The 26,369-nt window shown below is 35.0% G+C and overlaps 1 protein-coding gene across 9 annotated transcripts in view; it reads left to right on the top strand.

Moving 5' to 3' along the window:
- IMMP2L (inner mitochondrial membrane peptidase subunit 2) overlaps nucleotides 1–26,369 on the top strand; it is a 969,308-nt gene that overhangs the window by 703,880 nt on the left and 239,059 nt on the right. For all 9 annotated transcript variants that reach the window (XM_079932145.1, XM_079932149.1, XM_079932144.1 and 6 more), the window contains one exon: nucleotides 15,190–15,292. In XM_079932145.1, the coding sequence (XP_079788271.1) occupies nucleotides 15,190–15,292 (103 nt within the window). The remainder of the gene's footprint in view (nucleotides 1–15,189; nucleotides 15,293–26,369) is intronic.

The following is a 26,369-nucleotide window of genomic DNA, read 5'->3' as shown; positions in this document are numbered from 1 at the left end:
GAAATAACCAAGAGATCACTGAAGAAATCAAAGAGGAGGTCAAAAAATACCTAGCAAAAAAACAACAATGAAAACACGATGACCCAAAACCTATGGGTTGCAGCAAAAGCAGTTCTAAGAGGGAAGTTTATAGCAATACAGTCCTACCTTAGGAAACAAGAAACATCTCAAAGAAACAATGTAACCTTATAACTAAAGAAATTAGAAAAAGATGAAGAAAAAAATGCCACAGTTAGCAGAGGAAAGAAATCATAAAGATCAGGTCAGAAATAAATGAAAAAGAAATGAAGGAAATGAGAGCAAAGACTAATAAAACTAAAAGCTGGTTCTTTGAGAAAATAAATAAAATTGATAAACCATCAGCCAGACTTATCAAGAAAAGAAGGGAGAAGACTCAAATCAACAGAATTAGAAATGAAAAAGGAGAAGTAACAACTGACACTGCAGAAATACAGAGGATCATGAGAAATTACCAGAAGCAACTATATGCCAATCAAATGGACAACCTGGAAGAAATGGACAAATTCTTAGAAAAGCACAACCTTCCAAGACTGAACCAGGAAGAAAAAGAAAATATGAACAGACCAATCAGAAGGAATGAAATTGAAACTCTGATTAAAAATCTTCCAACAAACCAAAGTCCAGGACCAGATGGCTTCACAGGTGAATTCTATCAAACATTTAGAGAAGAGCTAACACCTATCCTTTTCAAACTCTTCCAAAATATAGCATAGGGAGGGAGACTCCCAAACTCATTCTATGAGGCCACCATCACCATGATACCAAAACCAGACAAAAGTGCCACAAAAAAGAAAACTATAGGCCTATATCACTGATGAACATACATGCAAAAATCCTCAAAAAATACTAGCAAACAGAATCCAACAGCACATTAAAAGGATCATACATCATGATCAACTGGGGTTTATCCCAGGAATGCAAGGATTCTTCAATATATGCAAATTAATCAGTGTGATACACCATATTAACAAATTGAAGGAGAAAAACCATATGATCATCTCAATAGATGAAGTAAAAGCTTTTGACAAGATTCAACACCCATTTATGATAAAAACTCTCCAGAAAGTAGGCATAGAGGGAACCTACCTCACCGTAATAAAGGCCAAATATGACAAACAAACAGCCAACATCATTCTCAATGGTGAAAAACTGAAAACTTTTCCTCTAAGATCAGGAGCAAGACAAGGTGGCCCATTCTCACCACTATTATGCAACGTAGTTTTGGAAGTTTTAGCCACAGCAGTCAGAGAAGAAAACGAAATAAAAGGAATCCGAATCGGAAAAGAAGAAGTAAAATTGTCACTGTTTGCAGATGACATGATACTATACATAGAGAATCCTAAAGATGCCACCAGAAAACCACTAGAGCTAATCAATGAGTTAGGTAGAGTAGCAGGATACAATATTAATGCACAGAAAACTTGCATTCCTATACACTGATAATGAAAAATCTGAAAGAGAAACTAAGGAAACACTCCCATTTACCATTGCAACAAAAAGAATAAAATACCTAGGAATAAACTCACCTAAAGAGACAAAAAACCTGTATGCAGAAAACTGTAAGTCACTGATGAAAGAAATTAGAGATGATACCAACAGATGGAGAGATATACCATGTTCTTGAATTGGAAGAATCTATGTTGTGAAAATGACTATACTACCCAAAGCAATCTACAGGTTCAATGCAATCCCTATCAAACTACCAATGGCATTTTTCACAGAATTAGAACAAAAAAGTGTACAATTTGTATGGAAACACAAAAGACCCCGAATAGCCAAAACAATCTTGAGAAGGAAACGGAGCTGGAACAATCAGGCTCCCTGACCTCATACTATTCTACAAAGCTACAGTAATCAAGACAATATGGTACTGGCACCAAAACAGGAATGTAGACCAATGGAACAGGATAGAAAGCCCAGAGATAAACTCACACACCAATGGTCACCTTATCTTTGATAAAGGAGGTAAGAATATACAATGGAGAAAAGACATCCTCTTCAGTAAGTGGTGCTGGGAAAACTGTCCAGCTACATGTTAAAGAATGAAATTAGAACACTCCCTAACACCATACACAAAAATAAACTCAAAATGGATTAAAGACCTAAATGTAAGACCAGACACTATAAAATCTTACAGGAAAACATAGGCAGAATGCCCTATGACATAAATCAAAGCAAGATCCTTTTTGACCCACCTCCTAGAGAAATGAAAATAAAAACCAAAATAAACAAATGGGACCTAATGAAACTTCAAAGCTTTTGCACAGCAAAGGAAACCATAAACAAGATGAAAAGACAACCCTCATGATGGGAGAAAATATTTGCAAACGAAGCAACTGACACAGATTAATCTCCAAACTTTACAAGCAGCTCAAGCAGCTCAATATCAAAACAAACAACCCAATCCAAAAATGGGCAGAAGACCTAAATAGACATTTCTCCAAAGAAGATATACAGAGTGCCAACAAACACATGAAAGAATGCTCAATATCACTAATCATTAGAGAAATGCAAATCAAAACTACAATGAAGTATCACCTCACACCAGTCAACATCAAGAATGGTCAACATCAAAAAATCTACAAACAATAAATGCTGGAGAGGGTGTGGAGAAAAGGGATCCCTCTTGCACTGTTGGTGGGAATGTAAATTGATACATCCACTATGGAGAACAGTATGGAGGTTCCTTAAAAAGCTAAAAATAGAACTAACATATGACCCAGCACTCCCACTACTGGGCATATACCCTGAGAAAAACCATAATTCAAAAAAGTCATGTACCACAATGTTCATTGCAGCACTATTTCCTATAGCCAGGACATGGAAGCAACCTGAGTCCATCGACAAATGAATGGATAAAGAAGATGTGGCACACATATACAATGGAATATTACTCAGCCATAAAAAAATGAAATTGAGTTATTTGTAGTGCAGTGGATGGACCTAGAGTCTGTCCAACAGTGAAGTAAGTCAGAAAGGAAAAACAAATAGCTAATACACATATATGGAATTCAAAAAAAAGGTTCTGATGAACCCAGGGGCCGGACAGGAATAAAGATTCAGACGTAGAGAATGCACTTGAGGACACAGGCAGTGAGGGAAGGGGAAGCTGGGACGAAGTGCAAGAATAGTATATATACACTACCAAGTGTAAAATAGATAGCTAGTGGAAAGCAACTACATTGCACAGAGAAATCATCTCAGTGCTTTGCTACCACCTAGCAGGGTGGGATAAGGAAGGTGGGAGGGAGATGCAAGAGGGGATATGGGGGTATACATTTGCATATAGCTGATTCACTTTGTTATACAGCAGAAACTAACACAACACTGTAATTATACTCCAATAAAGATGTTAAAAAATAAAGATACTGCATCATGCTACACTTTGAAGATCAAATATTTTCATAACCATTGTAGGCAATAATTAATGAGTAGAGTTAACAGAGGAACAGATTCTTAAAAAATAAAATTGCAGGCCTCCACAACGAAGAGAGGAAAAGAAAGCAAATTGGTCAGTTCATATGCCTTGATTAGACTGTTCTTTTTGTCCTAGAAGGCCTAAACAGTGGCTTAAAAACATTAAGTCATCAACTCTGAAACAGGAGTGCAGAGGCAGAAGGTTTCCGGAGCTTTCCACCCCACGGAGGATAATAAGTTTCATTCTAATGACTATGTTGAATGGTGGCTAAGTTTTTTCATTAAAGTGAACCCAGGAAAAACAACTGATTTTGCAGCTAGAGGCTCTCTTTTGATTCTTTATGAATTTTATGTCAGGGGGGACCAGAGCAGCCTCAGCCCTTCATTAGGTACCCCCCACTCTTATATCTTTCTCAATTAATTTTAATCACAGATGGGGAGCCATCTCTCAGGAAGTCGACAACATGGTTTCTTTCATTGTTGTTCGTATTTGGTTTGACGGTTTTGTTGTGTTTTATATTTTTCGTTTGTTTTTGTGTTTTGCCTGTGAAGGGTGGCAGAATATGCCACTCCAAAATATGCCACCTTGGCATAAGGATTATTTTGATTTAAAAGGACTTGAAAAATAGCAAATCCTATTCCCTTTTTTTTCTTAAAAGCAGGAGATGAAATTCTCATGTGAGTTATGTCCTCTGTAATAGAAGCAAAGTAACATTCTTATCATCAAGGACAAGAAGCTGAGACCCAGAGAATTCTACACAAATGGACCTTCTATAATAATTCTTATCTTCATTTAGCCTCTGCACATAATTCATTTACTTCTCCATAATTATCTCTCTTTGTTCAGCCAACTATAAAAAATCATGTAGGTTCTGCCTTTCTTTGTGTCTTCATTCCTTATGAGGGCTCCTGTGTAACATAAAGTTTATATAAATTTGTGTATATTTATACAAGTATATTCCTCAGTATCGGAGGGGAATTGGTTCCAGGACCCCCCTCAAATACCAATATCCAGGGATGCTCAAGTCCCTTATACACAATGGCGCAGTACAGTTGGCCCTCCACATCTGGGGCCAAATTTGCTTTTCTCCGGTTAATCAGTTTCTGTCAGTTTACTTCTCAGGCTCAGCTGAAAATTCTAAGAGGGCAGAGGTGAAAATTTGCCTGCCCTATACCTTCGGCATCTGTGGACTGAATCCAAATTTTTTGGACTTCTAAATATGAAGACATTTCATAATCATTACTTCAATAGAAATGATTTATGTTAATAGGCATCCTACTGGAACTAACATTTGACAGATCCTTTACTTCGTGCAGTGAGTGGCTAATTGAGGACCCTTAAGTATAACAAAATGAAGGATATTTCCATAAACTGGTATACCATTGTCCCTGCTCCCCTGCAACATTTATCTGCTGATGCATTCAGCCTAAGAGGAAAGACCCAAGATGGGAGGACCCCTGGAAATATTACACCCAATTAACACTTCTGGCTTTTATAAAGTAGTGTTTATTTTACTCTTTATTGTTATTTTTTGTCTAGTTTCTGCTAGAACTGCTATGAAGCCATGCTTTTTAGCTCTTCTCTAAATGTTTATTTTATGCTTTGCATTTATATATGTACATATAAATATATTTGTATTTTGTCTATTGTAGTTAGCTTTGATATGAATCCACTTAAAATTAACATGAAGGCATGAATATGGTAATATCATAATGCGTTATTTAGAAATGCCTTTTTTTCTTTTTTTTTTTTTTTTTCTTTTTTGCTTTTTTGTCTTTGCTCTTCCTTCTTTCTCCTTTCTCTTGTGTTAGTTTCCCCATCCCTCACTCAGGTCTATAGCCTCTTGTGTATCCCCAATATGATTTTCTTTATTCTGAAACAGTGCTTCCTGTATTCACATTTATATATATACTGACTTTTTGTCAACATTTTTTTCACAAAAGTGGAAACATATCACATGTACTTTTCTACTTTTATCATTCAATAGTACTTTTTGAAAAATCTCTCAAGTCAGTTAATGGCTTTATTTTTGTTCTCTTTATGGGTTGTACAGTATTCTATGGTATGGGCCCTGCATCATTTATTAAACCATTCCTCTGTTTTTAGTAATTTTCTTTGGTTCCAATTTTTTTTGCCATAATGAACAACGTTGTAATAAACATTGTTGTACCTGTGTCCTTATACAATTATTTTTATGGCATTGAATCCCAGGAGTGGAATTGCTAGGTCATAAGGCAAATGAATTTTTAAAATTTTATAGATGTTACCAGATTGCTTTCCAAAAAGATTATAACTCTTCATATTTCTACCAGTAATGTGAAAGAGTATACTTTTCCTATACTTCTGCCAGCAGTAGGTATTAAAGCTGTTTTTAATTTTTCAGCTGTTGGTTATAAAGTAGTATCTTGTGTTTAATTTGTATTTTCCTGAATGCTAGCAAATTTGAGTGGTTTTTCATATGTCTCATCTGTAACTTGCCTATTTATATCTTTTACCCATTTTCTGTTGGATTGTTTGTCTTTTTTTTTTTTTTTTTTTTTTTTAATGTGAGTGACTGTGAGGATATTTTTATGGTGTAGAATTTTCCCTTTGTATGGCATTTGGGCAATTTTTTTTTTCCAAAGCTAGTGTTAATCTTTTGATTTTGTATGGTACAAAAGAGTTTTTAATTCTTAAATATTCAGATATTTGTATATTTTATAACTTTTGGTTTTTAGTCTTGCTTAAAAAGGCTTTCCTCAATCCTAGCTTGTACATGAAGCTTTCAGATTCTTTTTTTTATTTTTTAAAATACTGATTTTTTTAATTGGTTGTGTCAGTTGAAAAAAATGCACAGCCTAAAATTTGAGAGTTAATGTTTTCTTTGGCCGACTTTCTGAGGACTCAAACATGGAGGCAGCCTCTCAGATAGAGCTGAGGGACGGCTCCCAAGAGGTAAGGGAGGAGCCCGGATATATAGAAGTTTTTGCAACAAAAGCCAGGCAGTCAGAACATCAAACGATTACTGTTAATTAAAGAAAGCCAGACATCTCAAGTTAATGAATTTAGCGCTTTTCTATGTATGGGAAGATACCAGAGTCTGTCTGGGCTCATTGAAATCATTCCTTTGACATGTACCTTATCTATCTAGGGCCAGTATCCTGCTTTCCCATCCTGAGTCCTTTCAGGGTGCACAGTCTGGGAGCAGCTATAGTGGCTGATGGCTTGATGGCCGCAAAATCCTTTGTTTACTGATATGGCAGGTGACATTCTTCATCCACAATTGCAATATTATGTACCTTTTCCTTGGCTTAAATTTGGTGGTTTAGGGATGCTGATAATTTATACCCATCATGTTGGATACCCATCATGGATGTTGATAATTTCAGAAATATGGGTATAATATATGAAAGGTATTACCTTTTCCTGAAGACTACCCTGTAACCCTAGCGGAGTTGGATATCTCTTGCCCACCTCCTTATTTTGCCCTCTTTGCACCTGTAACATTGACTTACCACTTTGAGTTGAAATTGTATGCTTAAAAAATAGTCTATTTACTTAGCTAAGCTAAGAATTCTTCCAGGGCAGGTCTGTGTCATATTTATGTTTACATTTCTAGTGCCTAACAGTTCTTGATACCACTGGGTAATAAATATTTGTGGAATTAATTTGAATTAGAAAAGTTTTTTTTTTCTAGCTGCCTTAATTATTGTATCATAAGAATAGCTAAGCTTATTCCCTAATTCTGATAATGAAGTTTACCATTTATTAGGGTCTATTCTGCCAGACACTATTCTAAAAATGTTACATGCCTTATCTCATATGTCATCACACCTCTATGAAGCAGATAGTGTTATCCTCTATTACAACTGATGAGCTCAAGGCCATGCAAGTAGGAAGTGGCAGAACTGGAATTCAACCAGAGTCTGGCTAGTTTGAAAACCTATATTAATTTTCCCTCTGCCACACTGCTTTCCAGCTTCAAAATTGTCTATTATTCCTATTCTAAAGAAATATTTTTAAAGAAGAGCCATTGTTTGGTGATCTCTTTAGCTCTGAGGCATTTATTTTTTGTTTTACTAGTAATTAATCCAAGGCTCATTTAATTTTGTTTGTAGGAAATAAAGAGAATAGTAACCATTCCTTTTAATACTAAAAAGTTAAAGTTATAAGACTGGGATCAGAGCAAACAGATGGAAAATTGTTCATAGTTCCTCTAATATCTAAGTATTATTGGACCTTACGTTAAGAAAGCACTGAAATATGTTTACCCCGCCCCCTTCTGTAACTAGCATGTGGGAAAAACCTGCGGAACTAAATGAAGAATGATGTGGACACGCAGGAAATCATTTTGAAAGAAAACTTTGTAAACAAGCACAACAATACCATTTATAATACATATTGATTTTTTTTTGAAAAATAAAATTATGCATTACAAGTTCATTGTTCTATTTAAATTTGTTTGCTAGGAAACCATGCATGGAATGAATCACTATATATATTACATGATAAGATCCAGTTAACAGTAGGTAAACTGATTATGGTATTTACACCTTTGACATGTCATGTAATTGGTGATCATTTTAGCAAAAACTAATTTTAAATATATGTAAGTTAGATACATTATTTACTTTGTGGAGTTATCTTTTATATATTCAGATAGCTTACATAATGTTTATAATTATGCTATATATAATTCAATAATATATTTACCTTAAACTTTTTTGTGTGTGTGTGTGGTACACGGGCCTCTCACTGTTGTGGCCTCTCCCATTGCGGAGCACAGGCTCCGGACGCGCAGGCTCAGCGGCCATGACTCACTGGCCCAGCTGCTCTGCAGCATGTGGGATCTTCCCAGACCGGGGCACGAACCCGTGTCCCCTGCATCAGCAGGCGGACTCTCAACCACTGCACCATCAGGGAAGCCCTACCTTAAACTTTTTGACTCAATATGATCTAGGTTAATATTAGGTGTATTGTAATAACAAATAGAATATATGAGAAAAATCAATAATACATTTTTAGAATAAAATAATTTAAATATATTTAATTTTTCTATACAATTATACTCATTGAATGTCCTCATTAGAAAGTGAGTTATGAAATATCTCCCTTAATTTACAGTGGTATATCTCCAGAAAATAATGTACTAAGGAAAAAGAAATCTTTTTTTTCTATAAGCGAATGGGATTTGAAACCCACACTATCTTCCTTACCTTTTAGGTTTTATCTGTTCTTCATATCTGGATTCAAATATATATAGTGCCTTTTCTGACTATTCCAGCCTAAAACAATATCATCCTTTGAACACCTCTGCAGTTAGCAACATTTGACATTCATTCATTTATTTATTCCTCCATTCACCAATTATTTTCTTGCAGATGTTTCCAGCTTGTGAAATTTTGTCTATGGTAGTTTAGACTGTTATCTGCTATATATATATAATAGACTGCTTTGTGGCTTATGTTTTGAATCATGGTATAAGTTATAATCTTGGTAGGCCCCTAAAATGGCTAAAATTTAAAAGAATGGTGATTATCAAGTGTTAGTGGTGTATGGAACAACTGGAACCCACACATTGTTGGTACAGCTGCATCGGAAGCCAGTCTGACATGTTGCAAGGCTAAACATTCGGTTACTATAGGACTCAGCCATTTCATTTGTAGATATTTACCCAGGAGAAATGAAAACATGTATCCACATAAATACCTATAGGTTCATGGTGGCTTTATTGATAATAGCCAAAAACTGGAAAGAACCCAAGTGTCCTTGAACTATTGATTGATAAACTAATTGTGGTGTATCTCTATAGCAGTATACTATTAAGAAAAACGTAACAAATGACTAACATGTGCAACAACACAGATTAATCTCAAAAGCAAATAGACTACATTAAAGAAAGAAAACCAGAAATCAAAGAATGCATATAGAATGATCCCATTTATGTGAAATTCTAGAAGAGGCACAACTATGGTGACAAAAAGCTCAGCTGTGGTTGCTGGGAGATGAGGATGGAGGGAGGCAGGTCTGCCTGCAGAAGGGCATGAGGGGCCTTTTCTGGGTGATTGGATGTTTCATATCTTGATCTAGTGATTATGGGCTTGGGTAGATTTTTAAAACTCATTGGACTGTACATTTAAAATTGCTGGATTATATTTATCTCCTAACAAGGGAACTCTGCTGTCAGTTTGCTATTCCTTTGAAGATAATCTCTTTTTTCTCCGGCAGCTTTTCAAAAATTTTTTAGGGAAGGAGGGTTCCTTAGTGTTCTGCAGTTTCATTACAATGTATCATGGTGTGATTTCTTTCCATTTATTTATCTTACTTGTGATTCACTTTGATTACTGAAGCTGTAATTCATACTTTCATCAGTTCTGGAAAATTCTCCATCACTATCTCTCAAATATTATCTCTTCCTTGTTCCTTTTTATTCTCTTCCTTTGGGACTCTCATTACACTTATATTACATTTTCTAATAATATTCTCCATCTCTCCTACTTTTCATTTCCTTACCTCTCTGTGCTAAAGTCTAAGTAATCTTTTAGATATATATTCCAGTTCTTTCTTTCATATATATTCACCTGCTTTTTAATCCACCTATTTAATAGTATATTTTAATTTTTAGAAGCTGTTTGATTTTTTCTCAAATATCTGTCTTTTAAAAATGTATATTGTTCCTTGTTCATGTTTTTAATTCCCTTTTTTAATTTTAAAAAATATTTGAATTTGTATAAATTATATTCTATGTTTGAGAAATCCAGCAGTTTAAGTCCTTGGTGGTCAAATTCTTCTGTTTGTTAATGAGTTCTGACTCATTAATGCTGGTTATTTCCTTGTGAGTTCTGTTTTTTGGATTGTGAGTGCCTATTGACTGGGACTTATCTGTAGAAACCTTGAAAACTCTGAATTGAGAGATTATCCCTGAAGAGATTTATAGTTCCTTCTGCCAGATTGAAAACATGTATCCACATAAATACCTATAGGTTCATGGTGGCTTTATTGATAATAGCCAAAAACTGGAAAGAACCCAAGTGTCCTTGAACTATTGATTGATAAACTAATTGTTTAAACTAACTTGTCCAAGATTCCTGGAGCCAATTACACTTAATTCTTGACCATCCCAGACCACATAAGCAGTGTGAATTTGAACCCGTCTCACGTTGAGAGCAGGATGTGGACTCTCAAGAGAGAATTTTTCCCTTCCAGAGGTCACCCTAGACAGGCAAATGGCCTTTTCATTTCCCTTTCCTGATGGTAGATTACTTTTTTCTAGTCAGTCTATTAATGATGATAAAAGAGATCTAGTTCCAACTCTTGATCTTACTGAATCCTGAGCTCTATACTCCTGATCCCTTCTGGACAGTGAAAACTCAGGGGGTCTAGGATCCAGGGAGTGCCCAGTAAACACCTTCAGGGCAGCCACTGCTTTGGACAATGAAAAAAATTCAATAGAATGGTTTGAAAAATAAATAAATAAAAACACCTTAATCAATTATGAATTATTAATACTAATTACCTACATTAAGAACGTGTGTGTGTGTATTTGGGAAATACTTTAAATATGAATTTGTTTCCTTCTTGTGACATCAAGGATTACATAGACAATTTTGTATTCAACTGATGACACTCAAAACATTGAGACCTAAAAAAGAAAAAATAAACCATTGTTTCCAAGGTCAAATCAAATTGGGAAAAAAATCATTCTTCATTCCATTTATAAGACCTAGGTAACTTGGTAAAGCTAGTACTAAAAATGCCTTTTTGTAGACAAGTAGTTAGAATACCCTACAGAACTCATTTTTGACAGTCAAAACCAAAATTATTTGCAAGCCATAGATACATACAACCTTGTAGGCTGACACCTCACTTAACTGTTAAATCGCCTAAAAGATTACCTTGTCTTTCTTTTATGTGAATTCAGGAGCACAAAGCTATTTAAAATTCCTTCTCTAGAGAGATTCTATTAGAAGTATTATATTTCTTTGGCAGTCCTAAAAGGAACCAGCTCAATATTTTAACGTCATATTTTTTAAAGCTACTTTGGGTTATTTTTTTTTAAGTTAGATTGAAGCCTGAGAAATTAAATATGTGTATATGGCATGAATTTTAGCAGGGTTCTACAGCTCAAAGAGTTATTTCACGCCCTGTCTAGTGTCTAGGTGCTATGTTAGCATAGCAACATTCAAATATGTAAGTGATTAGTAAGTGAAAACAAATAGATTGTGCTTTCACCTGCTACTCTCTGCATGCTTGCATATGTACAAACAGGTAGATTGTGTTTTCACATGTAAGTTTTAGAATATCCCAGAAGGGCATAAGAATGAAAGAAAAATAAGATTCACTGTACCATTAAAGATAATCTATAGCCCCAGTGCAAATGTGAGGGAAAGAAATTATTGAAGCATAACTCAGGTAATTTTAAAAGACTGATGCTAATAGACAGTAGAGGCTGAACACATTCTGAATTATAAAATGAAAGAAAACAGTGGACAAAGGAAGATAATAGCAATAATAACTATGGCTTACTGAGTTCTTACTGTACATAAGAACTAGATTGAGTGCTTTACTTAAAAAGTCTCAACTGTAAGAGAATCCATTTATCAAGTGTTTAATACATGCCACTTTTATCCATAGAACCACTTTGACTTAGGTACTATTATTTGCCCCATTCTGCAAATGAGGAAACCGACGCTTGAGTTTTATCAACTTGTCCAAGATTACATAAACTTGGAAGTGTTAAGTCAGACATCAAAGCCAAGATAGGCTGATTGCAGAGACCATGCTCTATAACAACTTCTCCATTATATTCTCATCTAACTACTAACCTGCATCTCAATCCAGTTAGGGCATGTCTAATCCATCCCATTTCAAAGGTAGACAAATGGAGATAGAAACTAAGTAATTTGCACAAGATTACTTGTAACTGCATAAAGATTAAAACTGGTTTAGTCTGTTTCCAGAATCTATGCACTTTCTTCTGTATTATTCAACCTTTGTGAAAGTGTTTTTCATTCTTCAGTTATACATTCATTTGGTCATTCATTTAACAAATGTTTATTGAGCACTTTGTATGGTGCATTCTTTTGCGCTCTGGGAATACTCTCGTGAATATGAAACACAAAGTTCCAAAATTTACGTTCTAGTGGGCGAAAGATAGGCAATAAACCAATAAACTAGGAAGTAGATATCGTGTTAGTGGGTGCAATGAAGAAAAATAAAGCATTGCAAGGGGCTAGAAAATGTTGGGAAGTTGGATGTATTTAAAAGTTTTAAATAAGATAGTCAATGCAAGGAAATGTGCAATTGTCACTGGTAATTTTATGATACTGTTATTTTCTATCACAAGTATCTTGACTCCTTGGTTTATATGACATTGAAACTGAATCTGAGTTTTATATCAGATTCATTTTCCAGAAGAATATGCTTGACTTAGAACCTACCATTTAATTGCAGAAATGATCGGTTTTATTTCATATTTCTGCTTGAATGGTTATTTGAGGAGACAAAATAGGTAGTTGTTTCCTTTCTAAGTACTTAGCCAAACTAGCCAGCTTAATAAAGTAAACAAATATTTGGACTTACTAGGAGAATGTGCCTTGCCAACAATTAAGTAAAAGGGTCTTCTCCCCATCATTAATATGTGGGATATTAGTTCTTAGAAGGAATCTCATGATAAAATAACTAGTGATGTCAACAACTAATTGACTGATTTTAATTGAGGAACATTTACATGACAGTATGATGTATTCAACTTGTTTCTGCATTTCTTTTTTTTTTTTTCTTTTTGCGGTACGTGGGCCTCTCACCGTTGTGGCCTCTCTCGTTGCAGAGCACAGGCTCCGGACGTGCAGGCTCAGCGGCCATGGCTCACGGGCCCAGCCGGGGCATGTGGGATCTTCCCGGGCTGGGGCACGAACCCGTGTCCCCTGCATTAGCAGGTGGACTCTCAACCACTGCGCCACCAGGGAAGCCCTCTGCTTTTCTTTAAAAAGCTGCAACTCTTCTTCCCAGTAGTAATTAAAAATAAACAGCAGTCATTTACTTACTGTGGGCTTCTAATGGTCACAACACCTTGCATGAATGATTTAGTGATCTAAAGCAAAGCAATTCAACACTGAAATTATCTTGAAAATTAAAAACCATTCTAGACAGTGAATAGTTTCAATTTCTATAGCACCAACTTATGTACAGTTTTCCTTTTTTATGTATTCTTCTGCATATATACAACAGAAATGGTCTGATTGGGACTCCACCTCAAAGAACAGTGTATAAAGCTCAGTCTCTGGGGTTAAGTCTGTAGACTTGGGGGTGACATTTATTCATTCAAATATTATTTATTGAGAAGCTTCTTTAAGCTAGACATTGTCTGGAATTCTTTGGGGAATGAAAGAAGAAAAAAATAGTCTCTTCCCTGAAAAGAATTTATTATTATAGACTTGGGATAATATTTAATCTAATTCCATCCCGTTTATTTAATTAGTTATATTATAATTTATGTAACCAATCTCTTGTTGATTATTTAGAAAGATTTTTTTTGTTGTTGTTGTTACAAAAGGCCTGTGTTGAACATCTCTGGTAATAAATATTTGTCCATATTTCTGATTATTTCTTTGGAATGGATTTCTATCAGTAAAATAACTAGGTCAAAAGGCACATACATTTTAGTCTATTAATAAATTTGACAAAAATGGGCCCCCAATGGCAAAATAGGAAAAAAGTTGTATCATTTTACATTGCCACCAACACAGTATGAGAGAGCCTTTCCTTACCTGGTTTCCTTGTCAGCCTTAAGAAGACAGAATGTTCCACTAAATGTATATCGTCGATCATTGCTCTCTAAATATTGTCTTCAAAATTGTTGAAAAGTTTCTCATTTTCAAGAATGATTTATGGGATTTCCCTGGTGGCACAGTGGTTGAGAATATGCCTGCCAATGCAGGGATATGGGTTCAATCCCTGGTCCAGGAAGATCCCACATGCCATGGAACCACTAAACCTGTGCGCCACAACTACTGAGCCTGCACTCTAGAGCCCACGAGCCACGACTACAGAGCCCTGCGCACCTAGAGCCCATGTTCTGCAACAAGAGAAGCCACCACAATGAGAAGCCGACGTAGCACAACAAAGAGTAGCCCCCGCTCACTGCAGCTAGAGAATGCTCTCACACAGCAACGAAGACCCAACACAGCCAAAAATTAAAAAAAAAAGAATTATTTATGAAATTGAATGGTGCTAACCAAAAATTTTCAGTTGACTTTGATAGCTTATATTTGACAAGAGATCATCTAGGGTTTTTCTTTTCTTATATATTCTGAATTTTAAAGTATTAGGAGGTTATGAAAATTCTCTCAGTTGGTTTGAGAAATTTATTTGACTAAAAAAATGAAGATTGCAGCTGGCCAAGTTGACCATTGAGGTAAAAGCAGATGTCAGAAATAAAATAGATCTGCATTTTGTTGAGGCTTATTGAGTTTTATAAAAACATAGGATATTATGAATTAAGTAGCAAACCATTATCTGGTACTAGCGCATCTTGTTTAAGCACAAAATTCCTACCTACAGAAACATGAAAAAAAATACTGTGGCTAGGTTTACAGGGTCTTAACCACATCTTATTTAAAAAGAAAATTCAAGAGTAGCCTTACATGTAACCTATAATAATCCGTTGCATCTTTACAGTAGTATTTTTACCTTTCCTGAATTTGTATGCTTAACTGTTTGATCTCTGTCTTTTCTGATCTTTTCTCAATGGTTATGCTGTTTATTTCTAGAACTATGGGACACAAAAACCGCTATGTCAAAGTCCCCCGTGGTCACATCTGGGTTGAAGGTGATCATCATGGACACAGTTTTGACAGTAATTCGTTTGGGCCGGTAAGTCTTCTTATTACTGCTATGATTGGATTTCAAATGTAGGAACAAAAGTATGTCACACAGGTTGCTCAGGTAGCCCAGCCAAGAGTAGTCGTGAATTTTATAGTGGAACAGTTTATATTTGAAAATTTCCTTTTAAATATCATATAGATAATGTAAGCTGTCAATGGGTGTATGTGTGTGTGTGTGTGTGTGTGTGTGTGTGTGTGTGTATCTAGAAAAGAACTTCGACAACTCAATAAAGTGCCAAAAGATGCTTTCAGCTGACTACCTGATCCCAGTGGCAACGGTTGTTTTTTCCTCACATAAATGCTTTGTACTTTATGTTTTTAGTTAGTGTTTAACAGAAATAATGTGTAAAAGACCTATAGACATCAATTTTCTAAGTAATTAGTTAAAAACTCATGTATAATAGAAATCATATTGGTAACTAACATTTTTCAGCTTTTAATTTATAACAGAAATGCCCACATTCCTTATACCATGTTTACATTCCATAAAATATGTGACTAAATTCATATATTATAATTTTTTTCATTTTTGAATACGTACAGAAATTCTCTATTTATGAACCCCTGCAACAAATCATTATATAAAGTGAAGAATATTTTAGTTAATGGAAACTGCACCTGATTTCTGGTCACCTATGTCTCTTTAAAAACTTGGATCTTCAACCCATTAGATTTTCCTACATCTAGATGTAGCCATACTTGTATGTATGTAGAAGTTAACATTGAGCACCTTTAGATAGGTTTGCAAAAAAAGTTATCCACATCCTTTTATCTAAAACTAAATGTTGGTGGTCTCTATAAAACAATTTCCTTCACCTATCATGAGGGACCACTATTATTGTCACAGGAGAAGCAGTCACTTGACTCACTTTTGGCTAAAAGTATAGCAAGAGACTTGAGGTTGGATAAGTGTTGTGCGTAAGTGGAAGGGAACTTTAGGTGATGACCCCTACTTCTTTTTTCTAGCTGCAGTGATGATAAGAAAAACATCTAAGGTCTTTCTTGCTTTTGAGTAGTACTTATTATAAAAATACAATTTAATCGTTGTAGGGTATATCAAAGATGGAATGAACAGATTGGAAATGTTGTAGATCACTTAGAGAGTATAGTAGAAGTGACTGTCATGAAGAAGCTTAGTAGCAACTTGAAAGTGAAAATAAATCACCTAAAAGCAGTTTTATTTCTCTCTAATCAATAGGATTAAATCTATTAAATGTAGCATATTGTCCAAGTCCACATTAAAATGTTAACTTTAGTTTGGGTTTTAATTGGTAGGGTAGTGACTCTGAAATGAAGTGTTAAAAATGTTGTTGTTTTGTTATTAGTTGTGGGGTGTGGGGTAAATAATTACTAATAATAAAGTACTAAAGTTTGAGATTGGTTTGCTTTTTCTTTATTAGTATATAAAGCTAGTGCAATCTTATCTATATAATTGTATAATTGTCAGTCACTCGTATTCCAGATGCTTTCTTATTTGGGAGAGAAAAATGATAAGGTTGATAGCTAGAATATTGGGAATTGCACATAACCTTCAGTATCATATCTATTGTGTAGTTCTTTCTGGGCTGTCTTTCCTGCTCTGTACTTAATAATAGTATTATGAACCACTGAAGTGTAAGTAGACACATGAAAGTTGAAAATATATCACATATGGAAATATCCTCTGTCACTTATATCTTAAAAAAATAAAAATAAAAAGTGAGAACCATGTGGGAAGGCCAATTTCATTGCGTTTATTACAGTAAGAAACTATGATATGCAAAACACTGACAAATACATTCTGTGCAGGACTTTAATGCCATTGGTTTACATCAAGTTTTTAAAAGAAATCTACTCATTAATTTTAACTTGAACCAGTAATATGAGTCAGAGACACAAAACCATTTTGAAATTTAGTGGTTGTTTTCTTTTTTTTTTAAATGGATATAAATATATAGATGCAGAATGGCTTTTGGTTCATAAGTTGGACTAAATATAAATTTCCATTCACTTAATTCATATTGTTTTTACTTGTCAAAATTAGATGAAGAACCTGTACTAGGATGAAAGAAAACATTTGTCACATCATATACTAAACCTACTGTATTTGATGAGTTTTAGTACATATATTTTTACCCTTACAGTGAGCTCTCATGTTTTATGTTCCAATAACATTTATGACTAGGAAAAATAATTAATAATGATGCTCCCAAATAAGTTTTAAAAGGACAGAGGGGAAAAAATTGAATTAAAGACCTACAATTTTTATTTAAAGCTAAGTTGTGATGTTTGAGTATAGAAATTTCTTATTTTTTATTAATTAATGGTTATCTGAATAATTAAATTATTTTAATATTTTTATAATTCCCAGAAATAAAAACTCAAGTTTTACAATTCTAAAAAAACCAGAATAATCTTGAATCTTACACTGCATATACACTTGAAAGTTGTTACATTTTTCCAATAATTCTCAGTTGGATTTTTTGGCTTATCCATCAATATATTTGGAGATTGTCTGTGGAAGGTCAGTTCAGTTTCAGGCTTTCTGGATTGTTGATTCACTTCTCCCCTTGGAAGCAGGGAATGCACTTTTCCAGAAAGTAAACATCCTATCTAAAAATCAGCCCTTCATATCTCTCCCAAATAACTTCAGAATTGTATCCAAATCTGTTTAATATGCTTTAACTCTTTGAATTATAATTATACTATATCATAGCATCTCCTCAGTTTATTTTAAATTGTTGCCTATGGGTAATCACAATGGAGCTTTTTCCATATTTGAATAGATTTTTACTTGTAATCTAGTGAAAAATAAGAAAAGAATGTCTTACTTTTTTTTTCCTAGTTTGTTTTAATATTTCCTATGTATTTCTTAATATTTGAATTTGCTTTTCTGATTTGGTTTATTGCCACTATATGTAGGCTGGAGAGGGAATTAAAGAGTTTTATGAGTGAAAGATGAATAATGGATTATGAATTTAAAGATACCAATGTTAAGTTATAGTAATAGAATGCATCACAACAGAATGAGATCCAACATCTGTGCTTTTAACTTGTATAGGATGACATTATGGAAATAAACTAGTAGACTCCTTTATGAACATGGATAGAGTATAACAGAAAATTAGATAACCTTAGTTTTGGACCTCATCAGTCACATAACTGTATGGGTCTACATTTCCTCATGTATAAAAGGATGAATTTCCTCTCCTCTGAATTCATCTTAAATGATTATTTAGTAAAATGAGCATATATTTTATATATATATATATATATATGTACACACACATATATAAATATATAATTTATTTAATGTACTCCTATTTTACATTGCTGAGGATGTTTACTAAAAATTTAATAATATATTTATATATATATATATATAAAATCTTTTGATTATGTATATAGAAAAGTTTGGTTTTTTTTTGCGGTACGCGGGCCTCTCACTGTTGTGGCCTCTCCCCTTGCGGAGCACAGGCTCCGGACACGCAGGCCCATCAGCCATGGCTCATGGGCCTAGCCACTCCGCGGCATGTGAAATCTTCCCTGACCGGGCCACGAACCCGTGTCCCCTGCATTGACAGGCGGACTCTCACCACTGCGCCACCAGGGAAGCACTAGAAAAGTTTTAATGAACATCCTCAGCAACCTAAAATAAGACTACAATTAAAGTATGTTTCCTCCAGAGGATGAACTGTTATGCAGTTGTTAAAAATCTATATTTGTGAAGAATTTTAATAACATCATGTTCAAGATATTGTTTTAGGTGAATACATGAAAATAAAGAAGAGAATACACAGTATTATGTTAATTGTGCCAGTTGTTATGATTATGGTCAATTCTTTTTTATACCTTTGTACTTCGCTATATTCTTAAAGGTCTGCAACAAATTTTTATTACCTTATAATCAGAAGAAAACAAATTGGTCAAAAAACTAAGATAAAGGTGAGTAAAGTAAATGATTTCTAAGTTTATGAATTTGTCTCCATGGAAGATCTCTGTGCCAAACCTCTTGAATATATCATCATTGCACAATGATAGAAAATGTCCTATCGCATCATAATATGGATTCACTAACGTATGACTTTAGCTCAGATTTCTAGTTTGAGAAATATATTTTGTTAGTATCCTTTAAGATTGTTGTCTAGAAGTGTTTTTCAGTGCATATTACTACTTGATGTCACTGGATTGTGTATTAAAGATATCTGATGATCGCTTAGAAAATTCAGAGGGAACTTCTGTTAGTAATTCTTTTGCTCTATGAAAGACATTAGCCTTTCCCTTTACCATCCCTACTTCCACGTAGATGACATTAATACATTTCTATTGTGGCCATGTTCTTTGCCAGCACCCAAAAGTAACTGATTACAATGAATATTGATGAATTTTCTGCTTGCTATAAAAGGAAATCACATAAAAGTCAAATTTTATATTTCTATATGTGTGAACATAGCAGTGAATTTTCTTTCTTTTTTTAATGAATTTTATTTTTTTATACAGTAGGTTCTTATTAGTTATCTATTTTATACACATCAGTGTATACATGTCAATCCCAATCTCCCAATTCATCCCACCACCGCCCCACACTGTCACCCCCTTGGTGTCCATATGTTTGTTCTCTATATCTGTGTCTCTATTGCTGCCTTACAAACAGGTTCATCTGTACGATTTTTCTAGATTCCACATATATGCGTTAATATATGATATTTGTTTTTCTCTTTCTGACTTACTTCACTCTGCATGACAGTCTCTAGGCCCATACACCTCTCTACAAATGACCCAATTTCATTCCTCTTTATGGCTGAGTAATATTCCATTGTATATATGTACCACATCTTCTGTATCCATTCGTCTTTCAGTGGGCATTTAGGTTGTTTCCATGACCTGGCTATTGTAAATAGTGCTGCAAAGAACATTAGGGTGCATGTGTCTTTTTGAATTATGGTTTTCTCTGGGCATATGCCCAGTAGTAGAATTGCTGGGTCATATGGTAATTCTATTTTTAGTTTTTTAAGGAACCTCCATACTGTTGTCCATAGTGGCTGTATCAATTTACATTCCCACCAACAGTGCAAGAGGGTTCCCTTTTCTCCACACCCTCTCCAGCATTTGTTGTTTGTAGATTTTCTGATGATGCCCATACTAACTGCTGTGAGGTGATACCTCATTGTAGTTTTGATTTGCATTTCTCTAGTAACTAGGGATGTTGAGCAGCTTTTCATATGCCTCTTGGCCATCTGTATGTGTTCTTTGGAGAGATGTTTATTTAGGTCTTCTGCCCATTTTTGGATTGGGTTGTTTGTTTTTTTAATATTGTGCTGCATGAGCTGTTTATATATTTTGGAGATTAACCCTTTGTCCATTGATTTGTTTACAAATATTTTCTCCCATTCTGAGGGTTGTCTTTTCATCTTGTTTATAGTTTCTTTTGCTGTGCAAAAGCTTTTACGTTTCATTAGATCCCATTTGTTTCTTTTTGTTTTTTATTTCCATATACTCTAGGAATGGGTCAAAAAAGATCTTGCTGTGATTTATGTCAAAGAGTGTTCTTCCTATCTTTTCCTCTAAGAGTTTTATAGTGTCTGCTCTTACATTTAGGTGTTTAATCCATTTTGAGTTTATTTTTGTGTATGGTATTAGGGAGTGTTTTAATTTCATTCTTTTACATGTAGCTGTCCAGTTTTCCCAGCACCACTTATTGAAGAGACTGTCTTTTCTCCATTGTATATCCTTGCCTCCTTTGTCATAGATTAGTTGACCATAGGTGCATGGGTTTATCTCTGGGCTTTCTATCCTGTTCCATTGATCTATATTTCTGGTTTTGTGCCAGTACCATATTGCCTTGATTACTGTAGCTTTGTAGTATAGTCTGAAGTCAGGGAGTCTCATTCCTCCAGCTCCGTTTTTTTTCCCTCAAGACTGCTTTGGCTATTCGGGGTCTTTTGTATCTCCATTCAAAATTTAAGACTTTTGTTCTAGTTCTGTAAAAATTGCCAGTGGTAATTTGATAGGGATTGCATTGAATCTATAGATTGCTTTGGGTAGTATAGTCATTTTCACAATATTGATTCTTCCAATCCAAGAACAGGGTATATCTCTCCATCTGTTTGTGTCATCTTTGAGTTCTTTCATCAGTGTCTTATAGTTTTCTGAGTACAGGTCTTTGACTTCCTTAGGTAGGTTTATTCCTAGGTATTTTATTCTTTTTGTTGTAATAGTGAATGGGATTGTTTCCTTAATTTCTCTTTCTGATCTTTTGTTGTTAGAATATAGGAATGCAAGAGATTTCTGTGCATTAATTTTGTATCCTGCAACTTTACCAGATTCATTGATTAGGTCTAGTAATTTTATGGTGGCATCTTTAGGATTATCCATGTATAGTATCATGTCATCTGCAAACAGTAACAGTTTTACTTCTTCTTTTCCAATTTGTATTCGTTTTATTTTTTTTTCTTCTCTGATTGCCATGGCTACGACTTCTAACACTGTGTTGAATAATAGTGGCGAGAGTGTACATCCTTGTCTAGCTTCCTGACCTTAGAGGAAATACTTTCAGTTTTTGACCATTGAGAATGATGTTTGCTGTGGGTTTGTTGTATATGGCCTTTATTATGTTGAGGTAGGTTCCCTCTATGCCTACTTTCTGGAGAGTTTTTATCATAAATGGGTGTTGAATTTTGTCAGCAGCTTCTTCTGCATCTATTGAGATGATCATATGGTTTTTTCCTTCAATTTGTTAATATGGTGTATCACATTGATTGATTTTTGTCTATTGAAGAATCCTTGCATCCATGGGATAAATCCCACTTGATCATGGTGTGTGATCCTTTTAATGTGCTGTTGGATTCTGTTTGCTAGTATTTTGTTGTGGATTTTTGCATCTATATTCATCACTGCTATTGATCTACAATTTTCTCTTTTTATATTATCTTTGTCTGGTTTTGGTATCAGGGTGATGCTGGCCTTGTAGAATGAGTTTGGGAGTGTTCCTTTGTCTGCAATTTTTGGAAGAGCTTGAGAAGGATGGGTGTTAGCTCTTCTCTAAATGATAGAATTCACCTGTGAAGCCATCTGGTCCTGGACTTTTGTTTGTTGAAAGATTTTATCACGGTTTCAATTTCTTTACTGGTGATTGGTCTGTTCATATTTTGTATCTTCCTGGTTCAGTCTTCCAAGTTTATACCTTTTTAAGAATTTGTCCATTTCTTCCAGGTTGTTCATTTTATTGGCATAGAGTTGCTTGTAGTAGTCTCTTAGGATGCTTTGTATTTCTGCGGTGTCCATTGTAACTCTCCTTTTTCATTTCTAACTTTATTGATTTGAGTCCTCTCCCTCTTCTTCTTGATGAGTCTGGCTAAAGGTTTAGCAATTTTGTTTATTTTCTCAAAGAACCAGCTTTTAGTTGTTTTGATCTTTGCTATTGTTTTCTTTGTTTCTATTTCATTTATTTCTGCTCTGACCTTTATGATTTCCTTCCTTCTACTAACTTTGGGTTTTGTTTGTTATTCTTTCTCTAGTTCCTTTAGGTATAAAGTTAGTTTGTTTATTTGAGATTTTTCTTGTTTCTTGAGGTAGGATTGTATTGCTATAAAATTCTGTCTTAGAACTGCTTTGGCTGCATCCTATAGGTTTTGGATCATTGCGTTTTTGTTGTCATTTGTCTCTAGGTAATTTTTGATTTCCTCTTTGATTTCTTCAGTGATCCCCTGGTTATTTAGTAACACGTTGTTTATCCTCCATGTGTTTGTGTTTTTTACATTTCTTTCCCCTGTAATATATTTCTAATCTCATAGTGTTGTGGTTGGATAAGATGCCTGATATGATTTCAGTTTTCTTAAATTTACCAGGGTTTGATTTGTGACCCAAGATCTGATCTATCCTAGAAAATGTTCCATGTGCACTTGAGAAGCAAGTTTAATCTGCTGTTTTTGGATGCAATATCCTATAAATATCAATTAAATCTATGTGGTCTGTTGTGTCATTTAAAGCTTGTATTTCCTGACTAATTTTCTCTCTGGATGATTGCCCATTGGTGTAAGTGAGGTGTTAGAGTTCCCCACTATTATTGTGTTACCACTGATTTCCTCTTTTATAGCTGTTAGCATTTGCCTTATGTATTGATGTGCTCCTATGTTCGGTGCATATATATTTATAATTGTTATATGCTCTCCTTGGATTCATCCCTTGATCATTATGCAGTGTCCTTCCTTGTGTCTTATAACATTCTTTATTTTAAAGTCCATTTTATCTGGTATGAGTATTGCTACTCCAGCTTTCTTTTGATCTACATTTGCATGGAATATCTTTTTCCTACTCCTCACTTTCAGTCTGTAGCTGTCCCTAGGTCTGAAGTGGGTCTCTTGTAGACAGCATATATATGGGTCTTGTTTTTGTATCCATTCAGTGAGGCTGTGTCTTTTGGTTGGAGCATTTAATCCATTTACATTTAAGGTAATTATTGATATGTATGTTCCTATTACCATTTTCTTAATTGTTATGGGTTTGTTTTTGTAGGTCCTTTTCTTCTCTTGTGTTTCCCACTTAGAGAAGTTCCTTTAGCATTTGTTGTAGAGCTGGTTTGGTGGTGTTGAATTCTCTTAGCTTTTGCTTGTCTCTAAAGCTTTTGATTTCTCTGTCGAATCTGAATGGGATTCTTGCCGCGTAGAGTAATCTTGGTTGTAGCTTCTTCCCTTTCCTCACTTTAAATATGCCCTGCCACTCCCTTCTGGCTTGTAGAGTTTCTTCTGAGGAATCAGCTGTTAACCTTATGAGAGTTCCTTTGTATGTTATTTGTCATTTTTCCCTTGTTGCTTTCCATAATTTTTCTTTGTCTTTAATTTTTTTCAGTTTGATTACTATGTGTCTTGGCAACTTTCTCCTTAGCTTTATCCTGCCTGGGACTCTTTGTGCTTCCTGGCCTTGGGTGGCTATTTCCTTTCCCATGTTAGGGAAGTTTTCAACTATAGTCTCTTCAAATATTTTCTCAGGTCCTTTCTCTCTCTCTTCTCCTTTTGAGACCCCTATAATGTGAATGTTGTTTTGTTTAATGTTGTCCCAGAGGTCTCTTAGGCTGTCTTCATTTCTTTTCATTCTTTTTTCTTTATTCTGTGGCAGTGAATTCCACCATTCTGTCTTCCAGGTCACTTATCCATTCTTCTGCCTCAGTTATTCTGCTGTTGATTCCTTCTAGTGTATTTATCATTTCAGTTATTGTTTGTTCATCTCTGTTTGTTTGTTCTTTAATTCTTCTTTGTCTCCGTTAAATATTTCTTGCATCTTCTTGATCTTTGCCTCCATTGTTTTTCGTAGGTCCTGGATCATCTTCACTATCATTATTCTGAATTCTTTTTCTGGAAGGTTGCCTTTCTCCACTTCATTTCGTTGTTTTTCTGGGGTTTTATCATGTTCCTTCATCTGGTACATATTCCTCTGCCTTTTCATTTTGTCTGTCTTTCTGTGAATGTGGTTTTTGTTCCACAGGCTGCAGAATTGTAGTTCTTCTTGCTTCTGCTGTCTGCCCTTTGGTGGATTAGGCTATCTAAGAGGCTTGTGCAAGCTTCCTGATAGGAGGGACTGGTGGTGGGTAGAGCTGGGTGTTGCTCTGGTGGGTAAAGGTCAATAAAATTTTAATCCTCTTGTCTGCTGATGGGTGGGACTGAGTTCCCTCCGTGTTGTTTTGGCATGAGGTGACCCACCACTGGAGGCTACAGCTCTTTTTTGGTGCTGATGGTGGATTCTGGGAAGGCTCATACCAAGGAGTCCTTCCCACAACTTTTGCTGCCAGTGTCCTTGTCCTTGTGGTTAGCCACAGGCACTCCCCACCTCTGCAGGAGACCCTCCAACACTAGCAGTTAGGTCTGGTTCAGTCTCCTATGAGGTCACTGCTCCTTCCCCTGGGTCCTGATGCACACACTACTTTGTGTGTGCCCTCCAAGATTGGAGTCTCTGTTTCCCCCAGTCCTGTCAAAGGCCTGCAATCAAATTCCGCTAGCCTTCAAAGTCTGATTTTCTGGAAATTCCTCCTCCCATTGCCAGACCCCCAGGTTGGTAAGTCTGACTTGGGGCTCAGAACCTTCACTCCACTGGGTGGAGTTCTGTGGTATATTTGTTCTCTAGTTTGTGCGTCGGTCACCCAGCAGTTATAGGATTTGATTTTATTGTGATTTTGCCCCTCCTACCATCCCATTGTGGCTTCTCCTTTGTCTTTTGATGTGTGGTCTCTTTTGTGGTGAGTTCCAGTGTCTTCCTGTTGATGATTGTTCAGCAGTTAGTTGTGATTCTGGTGTTCTTGCAAGAGGAAGTGAGCTCATGTCCTTCTACTCCACCATCTTCCATAGCTGTGAATTTTCAAATAGTGATTCTTAAATATTTCAGATTAGCAGACTCTTCATAAATTAAAAGTGCAGGCAGCAGTTCTTTCTTCCATTTATTATAAATATTTATTTAATTACTTATATTGGAAATGATCTCATAGATGTCCATTCCTTCTGGTGAAAACACAGATGGACCTTTTCCATGGCTTCCATTTATCTTGTACATTTCCTATCTTTGAATTTTTTTCTATTCTTTTAATTTAGTTTTAAGTCACAAACCACTGAAATGTGTTCACTGCTTGCTGTATAATGATTTGATGTATGTCATAATAGAAATTCTAGGTTTTTAGTATCTAAAATAAATAATTTATTTTAACTTTATTGAGCAAAGTATATTAAGGAAAAAAAAAAACTTTGGCTTCAACATTTCAGGGTGAAAATAACCTTTCCACACTGTATAAAAGTATTTTGATTTTTAGGTTTGTGGTCTTAGTATCACCTTGTTAACAATTTGTGTGTAGGAACCATGAAGCAGGACTGAACAATTTGATGCAGAAACTATGCATGATATACTGCCTCTATCTGAGAGTGGAAACTGGGAGTTGTACTAAATATGAATTCTTTTTAGTTCCAAATCATTTGGAAAAGAGCTAACCTAATCTCTTACTTCATAGATGCCTAATTAAATAAAATACTAGACCCCTAGAATGTTTTCTTGAAGGAAATATGCCTAATAGATGATAGTTTTCAAATAAATGAGTATTAGAAATATTG

The sequence above is a fragment of the Stenella coeruleoalba genome, assembly GCF_951394435.1.
Source record: "Stenella coeruleoalba genome assembly, chromosome: 9".
NCBI classification, from domain to species: domain Eukaryota; kingdom Metazoa; phylum Chordata; class Mammalia; order Artiodactyla; family Delphinidae; genus Stenella; species Stenella coeruleoalba.
This window is presented reverse-complemented; position numbering and strand designations above follow the sequence as displayed.